At 39.9% G+C, this 23554-nt stretch overlaps 1 protein-coding gene across 8 annotated transcripts in view; it reads left to right on the top strand.

Moving 5' to 3' along the window:
* Positions 1–23554, top strand: part of VPS13B (vacuolar protein sorting 13 homolog B) — an 883035-nt gene that overhangs the window by 342939 nt on the left and 516542 nt on the right. For 5 of the 8 annotated variants that reach the window (XM_083517129.1, XM_083517132.1, XM_083517128.1 and 2 more), the window contains exons 43-54: positions 4694–4855; positions 12543–12698; positions 13693–13956; positions 14586–14669; positions 14833–15008; positions 15457–15627; positions 16247–16448; positions 17926–18114; positions 18848–18994; positions 20756–21039; positions 22779–22906; positions 23221–23420. The exons of 2 other annotated variants lie outside the window; for them this stretch is intronic. In XM_083517129.1, the coding sequence (XP_083373255.1) occupies positions 4694–4855; positions 12543–12698; positions 13693–13956; positions 14586–14669; positions 14833–15008; positions 15457–15627; positions 16247–16448; positions 17926–18114; positions 18848–18994; positions 20756–21039; positions 22779–22906; positions 23221–23420 (2163 nt within the window). The remainder of the gene's footprint in view (positions 1–4693; positions 4856–12542; positions 12699–13692; positions 13957–14585; positions 14670–14832; positions 15009–15456; positions 15628–16246; positions 16449–17925; positions 18115–18847; positions 18995–20755; positions 21040–22778; positions 22907–23220; positions 23421–23554) is intronic. One more of the 8 variants, XM_083517130.1, reaches the window with a different exon arrangement.

The following is a 23554-nucleotide window of genomic DNA, read 5'->3' as shown; positions in this document are numbered from 1 at the left end:
TAGGCTCTGTGCTTTAACCCACAGCACCACCCACGTCCCTCATATTTATGTATTACTTACATATTAATACAAATAGAGTGCACAAACTTTTCTATCAGCTACACAGTTTGATTGAAGTATGATTGTTTCTCTTGGACTCCACTGAAGGTAATAACCAAGTGCATAGATTTCCAATAACAAGCAAATTCATTAACAAAAGCTGCAAACCTGCACATATCTATTTGGGGGTAAATCCCATTCAACTCAGCGGAACTTAGTTTGAAGAATGCATGCATATGATTGTCCTGTAAATCTGGGCTGATTGTTAGAGTGCAAGCCAAACCTGCTACCTCTAAAACCATGAGGTTTTACATCCGAGTATGGTAAGATGTCACTGACAATTTCATGCATAAAGAAAAGAAAAATGCTTTCAAATAGTATAAGGAGTTTGATATTACTCATCTGTTCTCTACATGAGTTTTCTGCTCATAGGCTTAAGCCCATAGCCATGCAAAAATATTCACTTCAGTAAACTGACAATAAAACTTCAAATTATCTTATTCCACTAAGATGAATTTTAAACATGTTGCAGTGCTAAGCTTTCAGTCTTTCTGGGTACAGATTTAACAAGAAAATCCAGTAGATACTTCCTTGAGGGGGAAATGCTTTATATATTCCTATCTGTACTTGATAGCAACATACACAGTTCTTTAGATTTTAAATCCTTCCTTTAAAGAAGAACATTTCATAAATCTGTAACAAGGAAATCCATGTTTGCGGGTAGATTTCTGAGCATGTGGGTATGGCAGCTTGACAATATAAAGTAATAGATCCACCATTGTAGAGTGCCAAAACAAACTGTGTGCTCTGAAGTGGCACCAGGAATGTCAGCCTTACTTTCCTCAGATACACTGTACATCCAGATGCTCAGTAGTAGTCTTCCCTGCTTACAAAATGCAAGTCTTTGGCTGTTCTGCTGACCTTTTCTGTATAGAATATGTTGAACAGGGCCAAATTAAACACTGAGATTTATACTGTAGCATGGAGCCCATGGCTTTGGAACTCCCAAAGGAAAATCCCCTTAAATCTAGTTCTATCCCAGCTACCTCCCCTGCATTCACCCATTTTTTGCCATACTTATCTGGTTCCACCTCTTTCACCTGCCACCTTGGGGGACAGCATTTAAACCAGCATCCCCATATTCTCTAGAATTGGATAATATTTTTGTTATCTTTTGCTGGATGTCAGCATGTTTTAATCAATACGTGTGTGGATGGACGTCCATCTACAGATAAATTTTGGAGAAAGTACAAGGTGGGTATATAAGCAGCCTATATAGAGTTACAGGGATGCGGGTGGCGCTTTGGGTTAAACCACAGAGCCTAGGACTTTGCCGATCAGAAGGTTGGTGGTTCGAATCCCCATGACGGGGTAAGCTCCTGTTGTTCGGTCCCTGCTCCTGCTAACCTAACAGTTCGAAAGCACATCAAAGTGCAAGTAGATAAATAGGTATCGCTCCAGCGGGAAGGTAAACAGCGTTTCCGTGTGCTGCTCTGGTTCACCAGAAGCGGCTTAGTCCTGCGGGCCACATGACCCGGAAGCTGTACGCCGGCTCCCTCGGCCAATAAAGCGAGATGAGCGCCGCATCCCCAGAGTCGGTCATGACTGAAACTAATGGTCAGGGGTCCCTTTACCTTTACTATATAGAGTGAGCACTTACACATGGCCAAAAAAGAGGAAGTGTATCATCCAAAATGAGAATATGGATTTGAATAAAATTTGCTTATGCATAGATGCGTATTTAGTAATATTATAATTTAAATAGATACACAATGCATCTCACTATCGCAGGAAAGACTGTGACCAGGAGACCCGTGTGCTTTCTCATTCCCTTTTCTAGGCGCTGCTATCTGTTGATGGGCAACTTCTCTCTTAGGATTCTTGAATTTTAAACAGCACTTTTAAGTGCACAGCCCTTCACATAGAGTACTGTTCTCTGTAAAATAGGATGCCTTGTCACCCTAGACTTATGTGGGAAGGGTGCAAGAAATATGTCTTAACATGACTCCTGCCATTCCTCCAATATTTTATTCCTTCTCTAGAAAAGAAAGCACTAAAGCCAAGGGGAGATGTTTTTGAAACGCAGGAATGCAGTAAGAACATAGTTACTCATAACGGAAAATGAAGTACTGTATACACATTTGAATATCTGGTCACCATAGAAACCAAGTTCTGCTTTGTGTGTGATGATGGGGGGTGTTCATTTAATGTGTGGAAATTTTGTACACCCAAGAAGTCAAAATTTCTTTTTCTTTTTTCTTTTGGTCAAAATGAGGTGTTGACAACAGCAGCTACCAGACAGCTCTGTGAAAAACTAGTGGCCAAAAAGGAGTTGGCTGGCTAGAGAGACCTGGCTATCTTCCTTGTTTTTATATGCTTCTACGCATTCTCTGGCATTTTGCTGACAGAATCTCGAAGCAGCTGTAATCAACAAGGGAAGAGCCTGTGTTGGTACGGGTGCCAGGAGAAGATGCTACTATGGAAGAAAAGGACAATGGGAAATCCAGCTCTCTAACAGACTGAAGGCCATCTTGAAGCTGCCAAGCCAACCAGGGGTGGGGCGGTGGTGGAGGAATGGTTAGGGAAAGTCAAAATGGTTGAGGGGAAAGGCAACAAAAAGGGAAAGGAAACATTGCTTGGATTATATTGACTCAAACGGAATGTGTGAAACCAAAATAGAGTTCTTCATAATGTGGTATACAGTATTACATTGTTGGAAAAGAGACTGCTGTGAGTTGGAAGGTAGCTTCAAGCTGATGGAAGGACTGGATAGGAATATTTTAAGTCAATGATACAAATCTCCTTGAAGGACTTATATTGCCATCTTCTGCTGGCATCAAATCATTCCCATAATGCAGTGAGTTACAGGGATTAATGAACCCCTGAGACATTGGTAATTTGTATCAACCATCAAGTTGAGCCAGTGTGGTGTAGTGGTTAAGAGCGGTAGTCTCGTAATCTGGGGAACCGGGTTCGCGTCTCCGTTCCTCCACATGCAGCTGCTGGGTGACCTTGGGCCTGTCACACTTCTTTGAAGTCTCTCAGCCCCACTCACCTCACAGTGTTTGTTGTGGGGGAGGAAGGGAAGGGAGAATGTTAGCCGCTTTGAGACTCCTGAAGGGGAGTGAAAGGCGGGATATCAAATCCAAGTAAGCCTATCATTCATACAATATTACCAGCAGAAAATGCCCAGTTTGCTCGTAGCTCAAGTCTGATCACTCAGAGCATCAAAGAGGATACACGTGGATGTTCAGGAGGGATGATCACTATACTGAGGGAGGACCGTGAGATATTTTCTACAATCTAAAACAAACTTTGAAAGTACACTGAGCAGTGTAATACTTCAAATGCCAGAAGCTGTCTGTGCATTAAAAAAAAATTCCAAGTGGATTTGCCATTCTGTAGTCCTGGTTTCATGTCCACACCTGTCCTTCTGTATATACATATTAATACAGGAACCTTGCTCTAGAATACTGAAACATTTCAGAGTGAATACTGAAGCATTTCAGGACACTTGTGAGTTGACATGGCATCAAATTACTCTTTTACTCCACAGAACCTTTGCACAAAGTGGACTTGAGTAAGTTGTATTTGCTTAAGTCAACGCAACAGAGCATTCTGGAAGCTAAAGATGAACAATGGGGCTAAGACCAGTTTAGAGAACTGAAGTAAATTTAAAAACAAAAAATCCGATCTCAGTATTTTGATATTTGTCATTTCTGCTTTTAAAAAGGAGAGTATGTTTGAGTGTGTATATGCAATCAAACATCAATTGTAGGAAAGTGCAGACTTTGATGCTATTTTACTTTTTGCTCCGGAAAGTATTAAAAATACATTTTATTTTTCAGAAACCTCACACTAAATCCTAAATATCATTTCAGATGTCTTTGAACTAGTGGTTTTATTGTCAAAACCCAGGCATCTCAAATATGTGTGGATGCAGAGGGTCATTTGGAAATCTAAGAAACTGTTATGGGTCCCACAGGTTATGCATTTCACAAAAGAAAGAAAGGCAGTGCTCAGAAACACTCCACCCCTGCAAATACAAAATACTACAGCCCCCAAAACTAAATGGGGGGGGGAATCAGGTAACACCTCCCCCCACAAAACAAGCAACTCCCTCCCAACCAAACAACCATCTCAAAAGCACAAAACTATCCCTTAATTATAAAGAAATACAGAAAGTTGGAACAGGCAGGGGGGTCTTAGCAAGCACTGTGGAGGGTGTCTTGAGGACACCAGGTTGCCCATGGGCAGTACGTTGGGAACCCCAGGCATAATGGCTCATGAGTAGGTTTTGTATTGTTATGTAGAATCTCCTCAGGCTGTTCTGTACACTACACTGCAGTAGTCTCTGATGTTCATTTGGCTCAGATAATCTTTTAAAAGTTGTTATTTCATTGTCTTTTTGCTTGTGGTTTACAGTTCAAGGAATATAAATATATTTGGGGGGTACCCATAAAAATATATTTCAGGGTACCCATAAATTGCTTTGTGATTTTATGATATAGAAATAAAGTTCTGTAGGAAAAGCTTGTGACAAGGGAGGGGTTTTTTTTGTGTGTGTAGAAACATTCGCCACTGGGCAGGCAGCTGCCAAACATATTGCAATTAATCTGACCCTTGTTTGGCTTTCATATTCTTTTCCTTTCAGAACCAGTGCCCTGAGGCAGAAGAGTTGGTCTTCAGCCATTTTGTAATCTGTAATGACACACAGGAGACACTGCGGTTTGGCCAGGTGGATACTGATGAAAATGTTTTGCTGGCTAGCCTCCACAGTCACCAGTACAGCTGGCGCTCTCACAAGTCCCCGCAGGTATGAAAGAAAAAAGCATTACAAGTGCAGCGATTGTTAAAATTGGGTGGTGTTTTAATCATTGATTCTGGTTTTTTATTCAAGCATTCAGCTATCTTTAGCTTTCCAGATTCCAGCTGGAGTCACACGCTTTAGCTGCAAGAGACACAAGAGATAAACAAAATGGATGAGGAAACCCAGAAGTGTTTAGATTTCATTCAAGTTTGGAACTGAACACCCACACCCTTTCCAAATGAAACGAGAGAGAGAGAGAGAAACAGAGAAAACTGCAAGCTTCTGAACCCAAAGTACAGCAGTAATTTGTCAGGTTTAAGAGAGAGAATTTAGTCTTCAGGTTTTGGTATTTTAATCCTAACTGTGTGGACACAAAGCTCCCATTGAAAATAAAATTGCTGCTGTCATAATGCCTTCATGCAAATCTATGGTGTTGACCATACTTGGAATACGTGCTGTGTGTGGTTTTGGTCTCTGCATGTCCAAAGGAGCAGAAAAAAGGACACTAAAATGATCAAGGGGCTGGAGCAATTCCCATGTGTGGGAAATTTATAATACTTCTGGCTTTTTAGTTTAGAAAAATGGTAAAAAAGACAGGGTAGAGGTGTATAAAATTATGCATGGTGTTGAGAAAGTTGATAGCGAAAGGTTTTTCTCCCTAACTTTAATAGCATCAGGTATCATTCAATGCAACTGGGTGCTGGGAGATTCAGGTGAGACAAAAGGAAGTTCTTCACACAGTATATAGCTAAACTGATGTGATGGCCACCAGCTTGGATGGCTTTAGAAGGCCACAAATTGATGGAGGATAAGGCTATACCTTTTATATGCCACCTCCAGTACCAGAGACAGTATGTTTCCAGTTGCTGTGGAACAACTGCAGGAGAGCACTATCATAGTCATGTTCTGCTTGTGGGTTTTTCATAGACATCTGGTTGGCCACTGAGAGAAGAGAATGCTGAACATGATAGGATTTTTCTCTGATTCATCTTATGTTTCAATGGTTACCAGTCCCTCAGTCTCATATTGTATTGCTGCTGCTGCTGCTGCTGCTGCTGCTGCTGCTGCTGCTGTTTTCCCAGAATAACCTGCAGCCCCTAATGAGGAAGGATTGCAGCTTTCACTTCTGCTTAGGCAAAATCAGCTTGCAGGCAACTTATTTAAGTGCTTGAAGTTATTCAACATTTCTTTAAAATTCTGCATTTTAATTACACTTTATTCCTTTGGCAACCAGTGTGTGCTTTTTTTATTTTTCAACTTTTCTCTGGCAGTGGAATGCTCACGACAAATGTACATGAAAATCATTGTGAAGATACAAAACCATATTCTTCTATTAAGGAAAACTGCTACATCAGAATTAGTTTTAAACGGAAGTTGCATCTAAGAAGGGAGGGCTCCTTACTTCACGTTTTTACTATGCTTTACCGCTGTTCAAGCCAAATAGAGAGGCAGTGAGATGCTATGGAAGCCTGCTTCATTTGTCATTTGTCTCCCAGCTGTAAATTTTGCAAGCATTCAGTTATGAATGGCTGCATTAAACATGACAAAATCCAACACATAATACACTTCTTTGGTGGATACAGCAGGTAGCCTGCTTGTGATTTTTGCACCTGTGTTATTTCAGTGTAAGCATGATGGCAGGCTGAAGCCCAGCGTTTATATCTGTGATACAGTGCACATACTTGTTACATATATGTATTGTGACCTGCTCTTTCCTGCACAGAAGTGCCTTCTAGGTACATGATGATGTGAATATCAGCCCACAGTACTGTAGCACATGATAACTCATTTGTGAATATCCATGAAAACAGTTATCTGATTTCTCTCTCTCTCTCTCTCTCTCTCTCTCTCTCTCTCTCTCACACACACACACACACACACACACACACACAATCATAGCACCTAAAAACATAGCCAGGGTCGCACTTTGTTCTGGGCTTTTGTGGGAACTGAAAGTAGAATACTTGTTCCATAACTAATGTAATTTATACTACCATAAGAGTGATGGCTACTGGTTTATAGGTGGCTGTAAGAGACAATTGGGAAACAATGTAAAAAGTCAGGAATGATATATTATAGGGCTTTTTTTCTCAGTTTGCTTACACATATTTTATGTTTATGTGTAAGCAAATTGAGATTTCAAAATGGTCTTTTAAATATAAAGATTATTTACACAATTTTATCCTTACTGCAAGATAGTTACAGATATAAATTTGCCAATAATGATGCTGGGAAGCAGGATGATGTACTCAGTGGGCATATACTCTGATTCAAGATGTTCTTAGGCCACGTGAATGTATAGGTAGACTCTTCTCGAATCCTTTACCTGCAGGAGTACCAGTTTTGCTTTATGCTAAGATGTGAATTCTTCTACTTCTAATCACACGGTTGCCTATGAGATGCAGCTACAATATCTGGATGAAAGGGTTATCCTGTATATTAAGGACTAGGATCTAGGAGCCTTGAAGTCCAGTTTCTGTTCTAGACTTGTTTATGTGTCCTGCATTCCCAAACTACAAGAATAATCAACCTGCCTCACAGGGTTGCTCTGACGTTACAAGTGATAGCTCGGGGGGGGGGGAATAAAAATGAAATACATGTGATTAGTGGTCTAAGTAATTTATGTTTGAGTTTGTTTGTTTTTTTTCTTGTATTGTTAGTTATCAGGTCTGTGAAATTCAGGTTGCTGTGCTATTCTTTGGAAGGGGACAGAACAAGTCAGCTGACTACATTGGCTCTTGTTATATGAGGAATGAATGATGTGCCAGAACGAATGGGCATACAGTGTGAAGCAGAGCAAGGGAGAGACATAGAAAGCAGGTCAGCCGTGGAGCAGCTTCTACTACCACTGGCTGGAGAGCAGTTCTTGATTCTCTGAAAAGTTAGATTATTCGGACGTTTTCTGGCAAGAACTGAACTAAATGAGTAACTCTGTTGAATGGCCCCCAAGCCTTGTAATATTTTCTGTGTTATTATTGTTCTGCTGACACTTTATCGCCTCTCCCATGTCACCAGAATGTTGAGATCTCAGAAATGAACCATTTGGGTAATTTAACATACCAGGAGCGTGGGGCGCTTTTCGTGCATAAGTTGATTCCATTCGTTATATGCTGCAGAATCCTCACACCCAGATCTGGGTGTAGTTTGTGTTACGAATTTTAAAAAAGAACTCACAATGCTATGTTCTCTGGAAAGAACTCTGGACATCTTGATACCTCGTCATCTCAGATAAGCAAAGTTTTGTTTTTAACACCATGTCCTAATTTTTCAAAGTGGCGTGTGTATGTCTACAAAATTAATGCAACTTAATTAGGACTTCAGATTGTTGTGCATATTTTATTGTGGCACATTCCAAATTTCTTTATTGCTGGAGACGTTCTTGAGGAACTCATTATCCAGAGGTCAGAACGGTGCCCAAGCATGGACAAGCCACTCGAGTGTCAGATTAATGGAATGCTAGATTACTTCATAGTTTTGAAGTTATTTCATTCCTCATGATAATTCTCATCTTGCCAAGTTAGTGAATTTCAAGAACTCTGAGAGCAGATTGTGAGATAAATGTGAAATATGAAATAATCCATACTTTTGGAGTCAGGGACTTTCCTCTAGGCATTAGTTCATACTTGACTTTCTTGACTCACACTTGGGGATAAAAATGAGTTAGGACAAGGTCTCAGATACCACATTCCCTTACTGGGAAAGAAAATCCACTTGCACAACTTTGGACAGCTCATGTTTCTTGTTACACAGGCACTAAGCAGCAGCGGTTGCCATAAAATACTTTATTTAACCTTTGCAAAAATGTTTTTTTTAGTATGGCAAGGCAGCTCAGTTAAATGAAAATAAATAGTTTTCAAAGGATTGGGTTTCATTAAAATTCATATCATTTAAAGTATTAATTTTTCTTTCACTGATTAAAGTTGAGGAGAGGTGTTGTAATTGACTGTTTAGAATAGATAATATAAATAAATGAAAGGAGTTTTAAGATTCCTTTGGTTTTGCTGTGGCGGTACAAAGCTAAAATCTCAGAACACATTTGCTTCAGAAGTAAATGCGTATAAATAATTGAATCATTGGATTTAAAGTAAACAATTTATTTAATAGTCACTATGCACATGCAATATATATATTCTATTTTATTTTCTCATATTTTGAAAAACCTCTGCAAATCCCAGTGAGTATGAGGGACTTCTCTTTTTTTAACCTGGAATTTCTCAGAATTATCCACTCCCCAGCATTCTTCCAGCTCCATAAAAGTTCATTTTTTTAATGCTTCATTGATGCAATGTAGTTAAGATTTTACTTCATTGGGAGACACTAGATCTCTCTCTCTCTCTCTCTCTCACACACACACACGCATACATATTAGATTTGAATCTTGCATTTGCTCTAAAGTTCTTGACCTTGCATTGGGTTCAAGGCATTTCTTATATGGTTCTGCACAACTTTGTATGTAGGAAACTGGTGAAATGTCTTTACTTTCAACAATAACTTAGTGGCAGTATTTGCATGCAACAATAAGCCAATAACCTTGGTTTAGTAACCCATAATGTACACAAAGCCCAATTGCTTCCTCTTCCCTCCTCCTCTGGCACAAGTAGGTAAACAAATAGTTAAGCATAACAACCGAACCCAGGATTGTGGTTTGCTTCTCACTCATAGGCCAATATTTGTAAGCCAGCAACAAACCTTGGGTTAAGCCTTGCCAGAGATCTCTTGTTTATTAGAGAAAAAAGCCATAATCCCAGAATTGGAATGTTATGTTAGGCTGTTTTGTTTAGCTGCTCATGCCAATAGAGGGGCAAAGAGGTAGTGATCAAACTGCATGCACTAGCTGGCAGCTTTTACACACTATGGTTTATTAAAGGTTCTTGGCTTCTTGTTAAGGGAAATGCAACTAATGGTCTCATGAAAATCTAACATTAAAGTTTAGAAAAGTAAGAGGTCTTCTGAAGGCCTATTTTTCCAGACTGATAAGCAACATGAGCTGCTGAATGTCATAGTAAGCAGCAGCCCATCATTAGATCCATTCCTTTAACTGTGATTCAAGCTACGGCGGAAGCCATACTGCTCTGCAAAACAGCGAGATGTTTGGGCCCCATGGAACTTAAGTGAAACTCTTCTGTTCAGAGGTATCTTTTCAGGAATCTTCCCTCAGAGCCTGAGTTCTCTTTGTCACCTGTTATGTTTCTTAATAGGTCTAGTAATTTTTGTAAAGCAACTCTACAGAAGATCCATTGTATATAGGGAAGATCTTATCCCTGTTCTTTATACTATTTATGACTTCTTGATGTAAAATACAATAATGGTCAAATTGCTTTTCACTTAAATCCTCTCCTATCTGTTATCACCAGTCCACATATCCCAGACTGGCTTTCCCTTTTCCAGCTTTGTTTTATCACTCTGCAACCAGAAGTTTTAATTTAGCAGCACCTCGTGGCATTGATGCCTGGTTCCTTAGCCAGCCTCCTTTGTTGCAGCATCATGAATTGCTTGTCTGTGCCAGCCTTGCTCAAACTCACAAACTTCCCCACTTCTGATGATTGGCGTACAACGTTGATGACTTAATGATTCTGAATGGCAACGAATAAATAGTTTGGCTCAAAACTAAATTTAGTAGCTGAAAATAGAAATCATGCAGGCAATTCAGATTAAATATTGAAGGAGAACAAATCACAGTGGACTCTGTAACCAAGGCCAAAAATGATATGTGAGTCTTAAATGTTCCCTGTTCCTTTTTGTCTCTCAGTCTTGTAAGCCAATTTAAACATTTCCATGAAGGCCTTGTGGTTCCTACATCTGTAAATTAGGTGGGTGGTTCTGAATTGGGTTGCACACCCACTAGATGAACAGGTACATAGTCTGGGGATGCTCCATCATCCATCATTGTTGCTGGAGGCACAAGCAGCCAAGGCATCTTAGCAAACACCTTTCACCAGCTTGGCCAGATTGTTCTGTTTCATACCTTCCAACACAACGCAGCCCAAATCTGGCATGCCTTCTTCCAGGTCTGCTCTACCACACCAGTCACGTGACGCACGTGAGCTAAATTCCCAACAGTTCTCAAAATGTGTGGGGGAAAACTTAAAAGGCAGCAAAGGTATCCCCTAAAGCAGTGGCTTAACTTAATTGGCTGAGTATGATGTTTGTTTATGTGTGCTCAGGCTGCTCATTCTGACTGCCATCTTGGAGTCCTTAGGATGCCCAAATCATAAGGTACCCAACAAGGTGGTAGTAGAATCAGTGCTCGAATTTTGTGGGGGGAAATAAGGAACCCTTTATGAAATTTTTAACCCTGGCTGTTGAATAGTACCCATGCCCCAGGAGAAGCAAGGTTCCATTGGACACCTGGTGATATTTGAAGCAGCAGTGGGAGCATGGAGTCGTGAAGCTCCCACAAATCAGTGAGATATAAATAGGAATTCTTTCTGTAGTATACAGAGCTTATAATGTCATCAGATACTCGCTCCCAAAAGTACTGTTTTCCTAGCCTTTTCATGCATTTAACATGAAATGCGCATCAATCTCTGTGGTGCATTGTTAGAAAATAATCAGCCAATGTTTGTAAAACTTTTGGTGTAAACCGATAGCATATTCCTGGGTGATATGAGCTGGCTGTTCATACAAGATGGGAGGAGATGCTCCAGAAGGGAAGTTCTGTGTTCAGACTCATCATTATCTATCACAGAGCATTTGTTTTCAATAATTTTTGAGCACATAGGGCCAGCTTTTGTATAGCATACCTACGTTTGTTTGTTTGTTTGTTTGTTTCCCCCGCTACCATTCTCTCTCAACAGTCAGCAGCCTTCTCATTTCTTTCATTTTGGGTATGCGGCTTCTCCTCCATTCCCACCACCCCACACACAGGAGGCTGTGAGCAACTTGGTTTCAGCCACAGCAGTTGTTTCTCTTTATTCTGTGACTAAGATTTAAATATCAAAGCCATTAGGAGCTTTTATGTCCCAGAGTACATTTTCCCCTTAGGGTATACTTATTATCTTGTATATTTGTGTTAGTAGTCAAGGCCTAACTTTTGTAATTCAAAAGCCACCCACTGTATTGAATGTGTTTGTTTTACAAGCAGTTTTGTGCTGAGGGGACCAAAAATTGCCAGCAGGCTACTGAGTTGTAACATCTTAGCCGTTTGTTATTGTGGCTCCTTCTTAAAGGTCAAAGTCAAACTTCACTGGAAAAAGCATAATTTCACTCCATTAGCCTTGATTCATTGCCCTTGATGTGCGGGGGCCTTCATTATCTCCTTTTTCTAGACCTTGATGTAACTTTTTTTTAGTACTGTATTCATAAATCAGAAAATTTGTGACTTTTTTTTCCTGGGCAGCAGTTTCATACTGAATAACTATATGATAAACCGGCTTCATTTGGCCTCTATTAAAATAGAGAAATGTACTTAGAAATTCACCTTTAAAGACTGGAAGTTTATTTATTTAGTTTATTAAATATAAAGCACATGATTACCAAGGCCTATGTTGCTTTAGTACACTGGGTAACAAGGGTCATATGGCTTTGTTTGTTTTTAAAGAAAGGTATTAAACATGTTCAAATCTTATAATGAGAACTTTTGCAGTGATGGGACTTGGGTTTTGCTGTAAGGTTAGCTGATTAGTACAGGTCATCAATTAATGTGCTGCTTGTTTGCTTTTGGTTAGTTATTATTATTTTTTATCTTTTTCAGCTGCTACATATCTGTATTGAAGGTTGGGGAAACTGGCGGTGGTCTGAGCCATTCAGTGTAGATAATGCAGGAACATTTATCAGGACTATTCAGTACAAGGGAAGGACTGCATCACTTATTATCAAGGTCCTGCAGCTCAGTGGAGTACAGAAACAAGTGAGTGTTCTTATGCATGTACATTTTGCTCAGGAATTCTTTTTCCAACAAACATTAAGTTGTCCAAGAGGATGCCACTAACGAAGTAATTAAGTATTACTTACCGTATTTTTCGCTCCATAAGACACTTTTTTCCTCCTAAAAAGTAAGGGGAAATGTGAGTGCGTCTTATGGGGCGAATGGCGCTGCGCAGAGAGGGAGAGCTGCGCAGCGGCCCTTCAGCGAAGTGCCTCTCCTGCAAAGCGGGAGGAAGAACGGAGCCCCTTCTGTTCCTCCTCCCGCTTTGCTGAAGGGGCTTCACAGCTCTCACTCTCTGCGAAGGAGAGGCGCTGCGCAGAGAGGGAGAGCTGCGCAGCGCCACTTCAGCAAAGTGCCTCTCCTGCGAAGGGGCTCCGTTCCTCCTCCTGCTTCACAGGAGAGGCGCTGCGCAGAGACAGTGGCCAGCTTGAACGGAGCCCCTTCTGTTTCTCCTTCTGCTTTGCTGAAGGGGCGCTGCACAGCTCTCCCTCTCTGCACAGCGCCCCTTCAGCAAAGTGCCTCTCCTGCGAAGCGGAACGGAGCCCCTTGATAAGTTCCATCAGAGTTCTTAGGCACTTAAAATCACATAGAGTCTTAATTGATTTTGGTGAGCAGCTAACTTCTTGTATCTCCAAAATTGCTTAAATTGAAAGCATTCACTGTGACGATGCAATTGAATTTAGTATTTAGTTGAATATTAAATTATTGGTATCTGGTCAAAATAATATTTTACTGATGATACTTTTTCATTAAAACTTTATTATCTAGATTGTTACATTTGTGAATTTGTGCCAGCAATATACTGGTTCAAATGTAACGTGAAAACATGATTTGGTGGACCAAGATTGTTTTAGCTGAACTAGTATTATGTCTCTTTATCTCCATAAAATAGACATTTTTCAACTTAAACTTTATTGTAAAAATCGGTTCATATAAAATATTTATTTGTGTTTGTGTCTCATTGTCCCTGATTTAGATAATTATTTCTGGAAGACAGATTGTGTGTAGTTACCTCTCTGAAAGCATTGAAATGAAAGTTGTTCAGCATTACACTGGGCAGGATGGACAAGCAGTTGTAAAGGAACATTTTGACTGCCTTACACCCAAGCAGAAGCTGCCATCGTATGTCCTAGAAAACCATGAACTAACAGAGCTGAGTGTGAAGGCTAAAGGAGATGAAGACTGGTCAAGAGATGTCTCTCTCGAGTCTAAAGACACTGAATATAGCACAGTCATCCAGGTACACAAACAAATAGTTTGCAAATCAGAAGTTTGTAATTTTTTAAAAAAACCTAATGTGTTTTCCAAGATAACAATTCTCTTATTATAAATGTGGATTTTGGATGAGCATAAGGATACTAATCACCCTCAAACCCATCTGCTAGAAAGAGTACTTGTTTTCAGGATCAGGTGGGTGGAGTAGGATTAACCCTTCGTCTCCTGCTACAGTCCATATTGGACCTACCCACCCACCCACTGGGAATTTGCATTGGGGAAAACTCTCATTGATGCCAATAGGAACTTTACTCCTGGTGTCAGTAGGTGAGTGTAGAACCCCTGATCCAGAATGGAACCACAGTTGAAGCCATAGGGTAAAAGCCCCCCTATAACTGCCATCTAGGTCCTTATCCAAACTTTGGCACCTTCTGTTTATTTAAATAAAAATGTGAAATTGCTAAGTGTGCAAATGGTTTCATGCGTAGTTTAGCCCTATCTAAAATAATGTGCAAAAAAAGAGAGATTGATTTTCTTTGAAAACTGGTCTTCTTTTTGACTTGCAATGTGTTGGTATGTCAGATGGTACTAAATATTTAGCTCCACAAGGCTACCGTAACCTCCGGCAATACCTATCTTTTTTCTTGTCTGCAGGTGCCATCATCAAACAATTCCATTATTTATGTATGGTGCGTGGTTTTGACATTAGAGGCCAATTCTCAAGTACAGCAACGAATTGTGAGTACATTCCCCATTGCCCAAATTAATATGACCTCACATGTTCTGAAACAAATTAAGGTCATACTGACCCACAGCAAAGATTTAGTGACAGTCTGTTATAGCTGGAATGCTGGATCCACAGTTAAAAAGCTGAAACTGTTCTACTGCTTTGATTTTGTAGATTGTTTTCAGCCCTCTTTTTATCATGAGGAGCCATCTTCCGGATCCCATCATCATACATTTGGAGAAAAGGAGCCTGGGACTAAGTGAAATGCAAATTATTCCTGGGAAAGGGCAAGAAAAACCATTGCAAAATATAGAACCTGATTTAACCCATCACCTCACCTTCCAAGCCAGGTATAGTATCTATACCTAAGCATGCTGGGCTGCAGGATGAGTTTAGCGTTACTAAAACCACCCATTTCTCTGGTGGGTAATGGAAATGCCATTGTGCAGTGTAGACTCGAGAATGGTTTTTGTGTGTGAATGGACTGTGAGCTCCACCATGGTGCTGAAAGCATGTGCTCTTTTCCTGAATTTTTCTTACAAATATTATTTTATGTATACCACTTAGAGAGCTTTTTTTATTAAGTGGCATATAAACGTTAATAAGCAAATAGGGTAAACAAATTCCAGTTGTGTCTACCACCACCTCTCTCACTGTCTGCAGCTGGCTTCTGTTGGGGGGGTCCACATGTCTATTAAAAAAAAATCCCACAAGCCTGAAGTCTGGTGTAGAGCACACACTCAGTTTCTCTGATTAACCCATGCAATGAATTACATCCTTGCTTTATTCTCGTGGCAGGGAAGAAGATGATCCTTCTGAATGTGCAGTCCCCATCTCGACAGCACTCATTAAGCAGATTGCCACCAAATCAAATGCAGGAGGCACTGCAAATGAAATACTTGCCGATTTCTATGGGTGCTGCAGCTCCCCCCAGTCTGTGTGGCCTTATACTAAGAAGGATTTTGTCAGGTACTGGTGTCTTGCTATTTTCCTTTGGAGTTGCACAACTTGCAATGAAATAAATACATTTGCAAATGGTAGGATCCTAAAAAAAGTTTTATTTCATTAGAAGAGCATCAGAATTATCAATAACTTTTCTAGGTATATCAGCTCCACCTGCCTCCCGGATAGAAAAGACACATCTTATTTTGTTAGCTCTCCTTAGCTTAAGCAAATTCCAAAGCAGAGAGTGGCTTTTCATATATTGCAACATATTGAAAATATTTTTAAAAATCGGAATCATATTTTCAGGGGATCATTTGCTATCATATTTGTAGGACTAAGAAACTGCCAAGCAGACTGAATGCCAGGTGTTGTCCTGAGACTACTTTTAATTCAATTATTTCAAAATGTGACTTGCTTTTTGATCCTTGAATAAAAGCCTATTTCAATCAAAGAAGAAAACCAACCTAAATCAGGGACAGATTTGCCCTGGCAGAATCTCTTTGTATTTCAGAATCATATCTGTTATCAGGAGGCACTCCAGTGTAACAAAAGCTTTATGAATGGCTAGGATGATAAACTGCAAATCTTACCAATGAATTAACCATTTTCTTTTATCTCTCCTTTGATACGTTACTTGGAAAAGCAGCGAACAGCTCACTCAGTGGGATAGCCCAATGCGAGTGAAACTGTCAGTGTGGAAGCCATGTGTGAAAACGCTGCTGATAGAACTCCTGCCATGGGCTCTGCTGATCAATCACTCCAAGTGGGATCTTTGGCTGTTTGAAGGCGAGAAGATTGTCCTGCAGATACCTTCTGGGAAAACAATGATACCTCCAAACTTTCAGGCAGGCATACTATCCAAAACAATATGCATTGTTTTATTTTAACCATTCTCTTTTCATTTGTGTACAGGGACAGATCAAAGGTTGCAAGGCCCGCAACATATCCTACACAATATGTTTTTTATTTGTCAGTACGTGCAAACATAGACAAACATGCAAACAGTGGCAGGCTTTTCCCCCACATGGAGTCTGGGTACATCTGGTCAGTTGTTTTGTTCCTAATGTGGGGCAAGCAGTGAATATTGCAAATTCCTCCTTGCATCATAGTCAACACATTATTGCTGTGAGAAATGAGAGTAACTACCACTTTTTAAGCTATGAAGAATTGTAAAGGGAGTCTTTAATTAGGAAATGGAAAATATGGTCATTGCATTTGGAGCCCCTAAATAAACTGCACCAAGACCCTTTGAAGCAGCTTACCCATTTCCCAGTTTATAACAATAAATGGCAGCCATCTACTGCAGATTATTTCATTGTCTTAATTTTTTTTCTATGAAATATTTGACCACAGGGCCTCAAGATGGGCAATTCATGTACAGATTGGATTTTATACTGTACTACCTTGAATATACGAAAAGTAATCTCAGCCTTGGCTTATACATTTAGCCACTTCGGCACTAAGGTAGCATGATGGAGGAGTGGCTTAAGTCCCTCTCTCCTACAAACAGCCTCTGGTGTCAACTAGGACCTGATAACCAAATGCACTGAGGCCAAGTCTGGGCCTCCCCCTGTGTTTTTTTAGGGTGTGTATGAATAGAATGCCTGCATCCAGACTGTTCTTAGCCTTGAGTACAAGTGCAAACCTGCAGGGTGCCAGGAGAGTTTTGTATGCAAAAACTGAAGTTATGCAGATAACTATTTATTAGTAGGGACAGTGTCAATTGCTTTTGTTCTGACCAGGGCTAATTAATGGCCAAATGGAAGTGCATGTTTGTGATAGCCGTTGAAAACTAGTTCAGGTGCAGAGTAGGTCATTTGCAAATATCAGAAGTGCTTGCTCCTCCCCAATGGAAAAAAGTTTATCTTCTGTGAATGATCTTACCAAATGTATGTCTGTTGTGCTCACAAGAGTGCATCCTCTGTGCAGTCACCTATAGAGTGAACCTAAAGGAGTTAAAGGTCATGCTTAGGGCACCAGCTAAACTGGGTACTTGGGTAACACAGTTGTTCTACCACATTACTGCTGCACCACCCACTAAATATATAGACAGACTGTGGCTTAAGGATACGGAATAGGAATATAGAACATTGAATAGGACATGAAATCTTGTGATGAAATGCAGTTCAGCATACACATTTGGCAGCACTGCTTGATATCGCACAAGCAAATAGTAAGTTGCTTAAATTGCTGAAAAAAATAATATAGAATTTAAATGTGACCAGATTTACGTTTGCGATCTCCTCTTGTCTTATATTGAGTGGAAGTATTGAAAACAGGAAGTACTGAACATGGCCCCCAATTTATTTATTTTTGTTTTAGGAAGCTTTTCAAATTGGCATATACTGGGCAAACACTAACACTGTGCACAAGTCAGCAGCAGTCAAGCTGGTCCACAATATGACATCACCCAAGTGGAAGGATGGAGACAACGAGGAGGTGGTGACACTGGATGAGGAAGGATTTGTTGAAGCTGAGATAAGACTTGGAGCCTTTCCAGGACACCAAAAGGTTAGAAATATTTAGGAGATTATTTCCTAATGTTGAAAGGAGAAAAAATATTATGTCATTCAGAAATATGGTAAACTAAGGAGAACATTTACAAGATGAACTGATCAAGCATACCCAGAAGAAAACTGTAATTGGGAATGGTTTGTTCATATGGATTTGTTTAAAAAGGTAGAATAACCTTAGCTGCCTTCCCCTGGACAGAGTAATTGCAAAAGGAACATCAAAATCATGTCATTCAGGTGTCTTTTCAGACCCAGGACCCACTTTTAACATTTGGGGACCCATTTCTGAATCCTTTACCGTATATTTGCATGGTAGTAGTGCTCTTGTTACAACCCACTAGTGGATCCCAACCCATCGGTGATGTAGTTCAGCTGCCTGCCAATGACAAAAATCCACTCTTACCGCATGCCTGAAAGGTAACCATCCAGTCTCTGCTGCAGAACCTCTAACAAAGGGAAGCCTGCCACCTTCCAGGGTAGTTTGTTCCACTGCCAAGCAGCTCGTACCATCCTAATATATGGTTTAAATTCTTTGACTGAGGCACAAAGTGGCAGCAAACAGTGATTTGCTAATAGATTTTCTTCCTTGAAATAGTGCTTAAGGTGGTGTACATAACAGGGTTCCTACATTTTTGAGCATCAAAATGAATTATTTATTTAGCGGTTCTTACATAGTTGGAAAATATTTGTCCTTCACCTACTAATGATCTGTTCTTGATATTATCCTGCAGCTGTGTCAGTTCTGCATTTCTTCTATTGTTCAACGTGGTATTCAGATCCTGCAGATTGAAGACAAGAGCATCATCATCAATAACACTCCGTACCAAATATACTATAAGCCACAGCTATCTATTATGAAGTCTCAACTAAGAGAGGAGGTAAAATATTAACACTGTATTTTTTGTTTTAGCTTCTACAGTGGGTATAAATTACTATTTATATAAAGGCTAAACTTCTTATTGAAAGGAAAACACTGGATCAGGACTTAATAAAAGTCACTCATTTTAGATTGTTTTAATTGAGAACATAGATGCCACAATACAGTTGACCATGGTAATTAACTTGTGATCTCTGCATAGTTGCGGATCTTGATACTGTGTAGAATTAGTTCTGCTTGGTCCCCATATGTTCAGAAGCTGAAGGCTGCTGTTGAAACAGAGGCAGCATAATCCATCATAGCTATTGAAACAGTGCTAAGAATTCCCATATAGAAAAGGTGTATCTAGTTTATAAGCACTGGAGGGAAAGCCTCATTGAATTCACTGGGTCTTACTTCTGAGTAGGCAGTGTACTGTCAGGGACTTAAATCGACTGTACTTGCTGATAATAGCAAAAATGAATAATAGCTATATTTATTTTTTAAAATTATTTTATAATCCAGTCTTCATTGTTTGCCCAATCCCAGAACCAGGAAAAACATAAAAATTCAGTAAGGCAATATTTCATTTAAATACAAAATGTAACATCAAAATACGTTGTTGTTGTTGCTGCTGCTGTTGTAGTTGTTGTTAACTTTTTATACTACAACATAGCCAAGAGAGGGGCACCACTTTAACCAAATTCTCGGGTGAGTAGCTACATTTTTACTTGATGGTGAAACTCCATTCACATTGTTGCGAACTGCACCTGAAAGCGATGCCGCTACTGAGAATGCCCTCTCACAAGTTGTTGCAGGCCATATCGCAGAGAGCTGAGGCACCATGAGGAGTCTGGGCAAGTGTATAAGGGGGTAGGGGTGTTTCATGTATACGTACAAGAAATGCATGTATAAAATAAACTAATCAGATGATATTCACGAACAGATACCACTGCAATTGTAAAATGCTGTAATTTCAGAAATCTAAAAAGCAAGTAATGTAAAGTTCATGGTCGTTTGCAAGCGTGAATATAAAAACTGGAAGAAGCAGTCATGTGTGAGACGCTATCAGGACAGTCCACTGGGAGCAGGGAGGAGAATGGGAGCAAGAGGCAGCATTTGCTGATCCACTTTAGGTAGCAGAATATCTTGGTGCAGCCCTGCATAGGTCTATCAGGGAGAAAAATGCACATCCTATATTGCAGTTGTTCACAACTCTTTAGAGATGCTTCACAGTTCTTTGAGTACTATTGCCCTGGATTATCTGGGAAATACATCTTTCATTAGCGTATTAAATGACAGGCCGACTGTTCTGGATGCAAAGGAATGCTTTGGCTTTAATTAAAAAAAAATCAATGCAAACGTATTTAAAACGTACGTTATAAAAGCTCACATTACTTCCTTTTTTGGATTTATGAAACTACTGTTTTACACTGCTTCTCCTACAAGTTTTTGGCATTACCACTCAGTGCCTGACTATAAGGATATCCTACTATACCAGTGTTTTTTTCTGGGTGGGGGGGACACAGGGGGGTGCATACCCCTAAACATTTTGTGTATCTAAGTTTGGCCTCGTTGAGGGGCACTATTTCAGTATGAGTAGGAAAATGAGAGTACTCCTAAACATTTTTTAAGAAAGAAAAAAAGCATTGTACCATACCAAAGAGAAGTGGATACAGGCAAGATGTTTATGAATATTCTGAATTGTGCCCCTTACAAATTCTGCAGAAACTGAAGACTTGCATTAAATAGCTATGTACTCCCTTCCTTGTTTCCTTCCTAGTACTTGCAAGTTCCAGACAGCAGTACATTCAGCATCTGCTCAGCTACAGAGACTGACACTGCCAAAGCAAGTTCTGTTGTTTTTTGGGACTTGATGCCTGATATTACCCAGCCAGATTCTGATATGCTCCCTCTTCAAAAGTACATGTTGCTAAGCTTCAAACATAGCATCAATTGCCACGCCATTTCATGTTGGAGCTCGCCAGCTGTCATCCGGCAGGAATTCCCAAGGCAGAGTATAGCTGTACCCCTTGGAGGTAGAGCTGAAAATGGATTCTGCACCAGGTATGTAGAATGCATGTGAAGGAGCTTTATATTGACAGGCAGAGAGCAATGCTAGTCTTCAAAAATGCAAGGGGTTTATTTAAAAGTTAAAATAGTGAGGCTGGTCCTCAGTAATGTTATAGGCCAGGCACCCCCAAACTCGGCCCTCCAGATGTGTTGGGACTACAATTCCCATCATCCCTGACCACTGTTCCTGTTAACTAGGGATGATGGGAATTGTAGTTCCAAAACATCTGGAGGGCCGAGTTTGGGGGTGCCTGTTATAGGCTCTTAAATACAAATACAGTGTTCTGCTTTTAATTGCTTAAACTTTGCAATTTTTGATATGAAAAATGATTTTGTTCTCTGTTCATCTACTTTAGTAACACTTTAGTAGCATCTTGATAGCTTGAGAAATAAATGTGCTCTCAAACAGCTTGTGAACAATTATACTTTTAATAATCCAATTGTATGTGTCTCTGTCTTCTACAGCAGTTTGGGAAGAAAGTTAGCTATTTAAAATGGCACAGTGTATGTTAAAAGAAGAGGGGGCGGGGAAACTTGTCTGGGAACAATACTGAGAAGACAGTAGGAAATACAGAAAACTTTCCAAGTCTAAAAGGCTGCCCATATCTAAAATTGCATCCCCTTTTCACTACACTCCGTGTAGTGAAAATTCCACTGCTTCATAGAAGAGATGATTTCCGCTTCCTGCCTCCAAAACTGATGTTGTTCTTACTGTATGATGCAGATCTAAATAAAGAGCTATACAGAGCCACGTAAGATCAGAATCAGCCATATGGTATTGCCCTTGCTGTGAGCTGTGTGGGAGATGCTTTGAAGACAATGTGTGCTTCAATCTCTGAGCATTGAGGAGGGAATACCTATATCAATTCAATTACTCAGCAGTGACTCTTCTGGGTGATTTATGAATGATGTGGCTGGACTCAAAGAGATTCCAATATGGGCCTTAGAAGAAAGGATGCTGACAAAATACAGTGATCCTAACAGGCGAGAGCAGGAGTCAAAAGCAGGATTATGAGAAAGAAGAAACTGTTCCCTCTTCCAAACGGACACATTTTTATCTTTACATATCCTTGGAAAAAATCACTCTAATAGAATAAAGGTGAACAGGCAGCTTTAAAAAAATATGTGCGAACAGGAATTTGTCTGTGAGCCCAGTGATGTAGGCATCACTGTCAATGGGCATGATGCATGATGCAGTGCCCATCAACCCCAACCAGGTTCAGGGATGTTGGCAGTTGTAGTCCCACATCCAGAAGAGACCCATTGGTGGGAGGTATCTTTCTGTTTCATTGGATTTTTATTGCTTTTTTGCATTTCTTTCGTACCAGTAGCATGCAAGTTGCTTTACAGTGTATGCTGGTTTTCTATGCAAGAAGACTACTTAATAGAATTACCATCAAAAATTACTTAGAAAATAAAGTTTCTTTTAAAATCCATGAAAACCGAGGCCACCATCATGCAAACCTTTTGTATGTGAACTTAAATATGTTCGTAGGAAGTTTGATCCTTTGTTGGCGTTGTTCCCTTCTCTTTCTTTCTTTTGAACTTCGTGTTGCTGGACACACAGCCACTTTTTTTTTAGTGGGCAAGTATTCATGAGATCTTGGTTTTATGAGTGGAGAAACTTCCCATAACTGGTTGTTCTTTCATACATTACTAGGTTGGTATGAAATTTGTAACAGTAAATTAAGTTGACTTTCAGATGTCTAATGTTACAATCTTGTTCGCTTTAGAGCTATTGCGCTGACTTATCAGGAACATCTTGGGGTGACGTACTTAACTCTATCAGAAGATCCTAGTCCTCGCATAATTATCCACAACAGGTGTCCTGTCTCATTGCTTGTGAAAGAGAACATCAAAGGTATGCGATTTATCCTGCTTCGACATAAAGTTTAAGCCTTTGAATTAATTGGCTTGCTTGCCTCTTAAATTCTTAATTTAAGAAGTGTGCTCAGAATTAACATATTTAATTCAAGAGGCAGTTTGTTTATGAAGAGGGTATGAAAGGGGGGTCTGGAAAATAGGCAAAAAGCAATAATTGTATTTCCTGATAATATTTTGGGCAGAGCTTGTTACAGTCTGGCTTGTGTGTGTGCATTGAAATCAGATGAAACTGTGTTATAAATACAAACATCTTTCCTTAAAGAGCTTTCTGGATCTTTTATTAAATTCCAGACACGCCAAAGTTTGATATTTACTGCAAGCACGTTCCAGCTGAAAGCTCAGTACACCATGAACTTTATCATCAAGTTTCCGGCTATCCAGATTGCAAAACCAAAGACCTGGTGCCCAGCATCCTTTTGAAAGTTGTATCATCAGAGGAATTAACAAATGAATGGAGTGATTTTGTGGATATTAATAACCAAGGCACACAGGTTAGTTCTTTGTTTTAATTCTGCATTTCCAGTGTGGCAAAATGATAATGTGAGCATAGAGTGAAATAAATTTAACTTCCTCATCTTAAAACACAGGAGTTGGTTGGAAGTAAATGTGTTTTAGAATTAGGGTC

The sequence above is a fragment of the Podarcis liolepis genome (assembly GCF_965112155.1).
Source record: "Podarcis liolepis genome assembly, chromosome: 8".
In the NCBI taxonomy this organism is placed as follows: Eukaryota; Metazoa; Chordata; class Lepidosauria; order Squamata; family Lacertidae; genus Podarcis; species Podarcis liolepis.
This window is presented reverse-complemented; position numbering and strand designations above follow the sequence as displayed.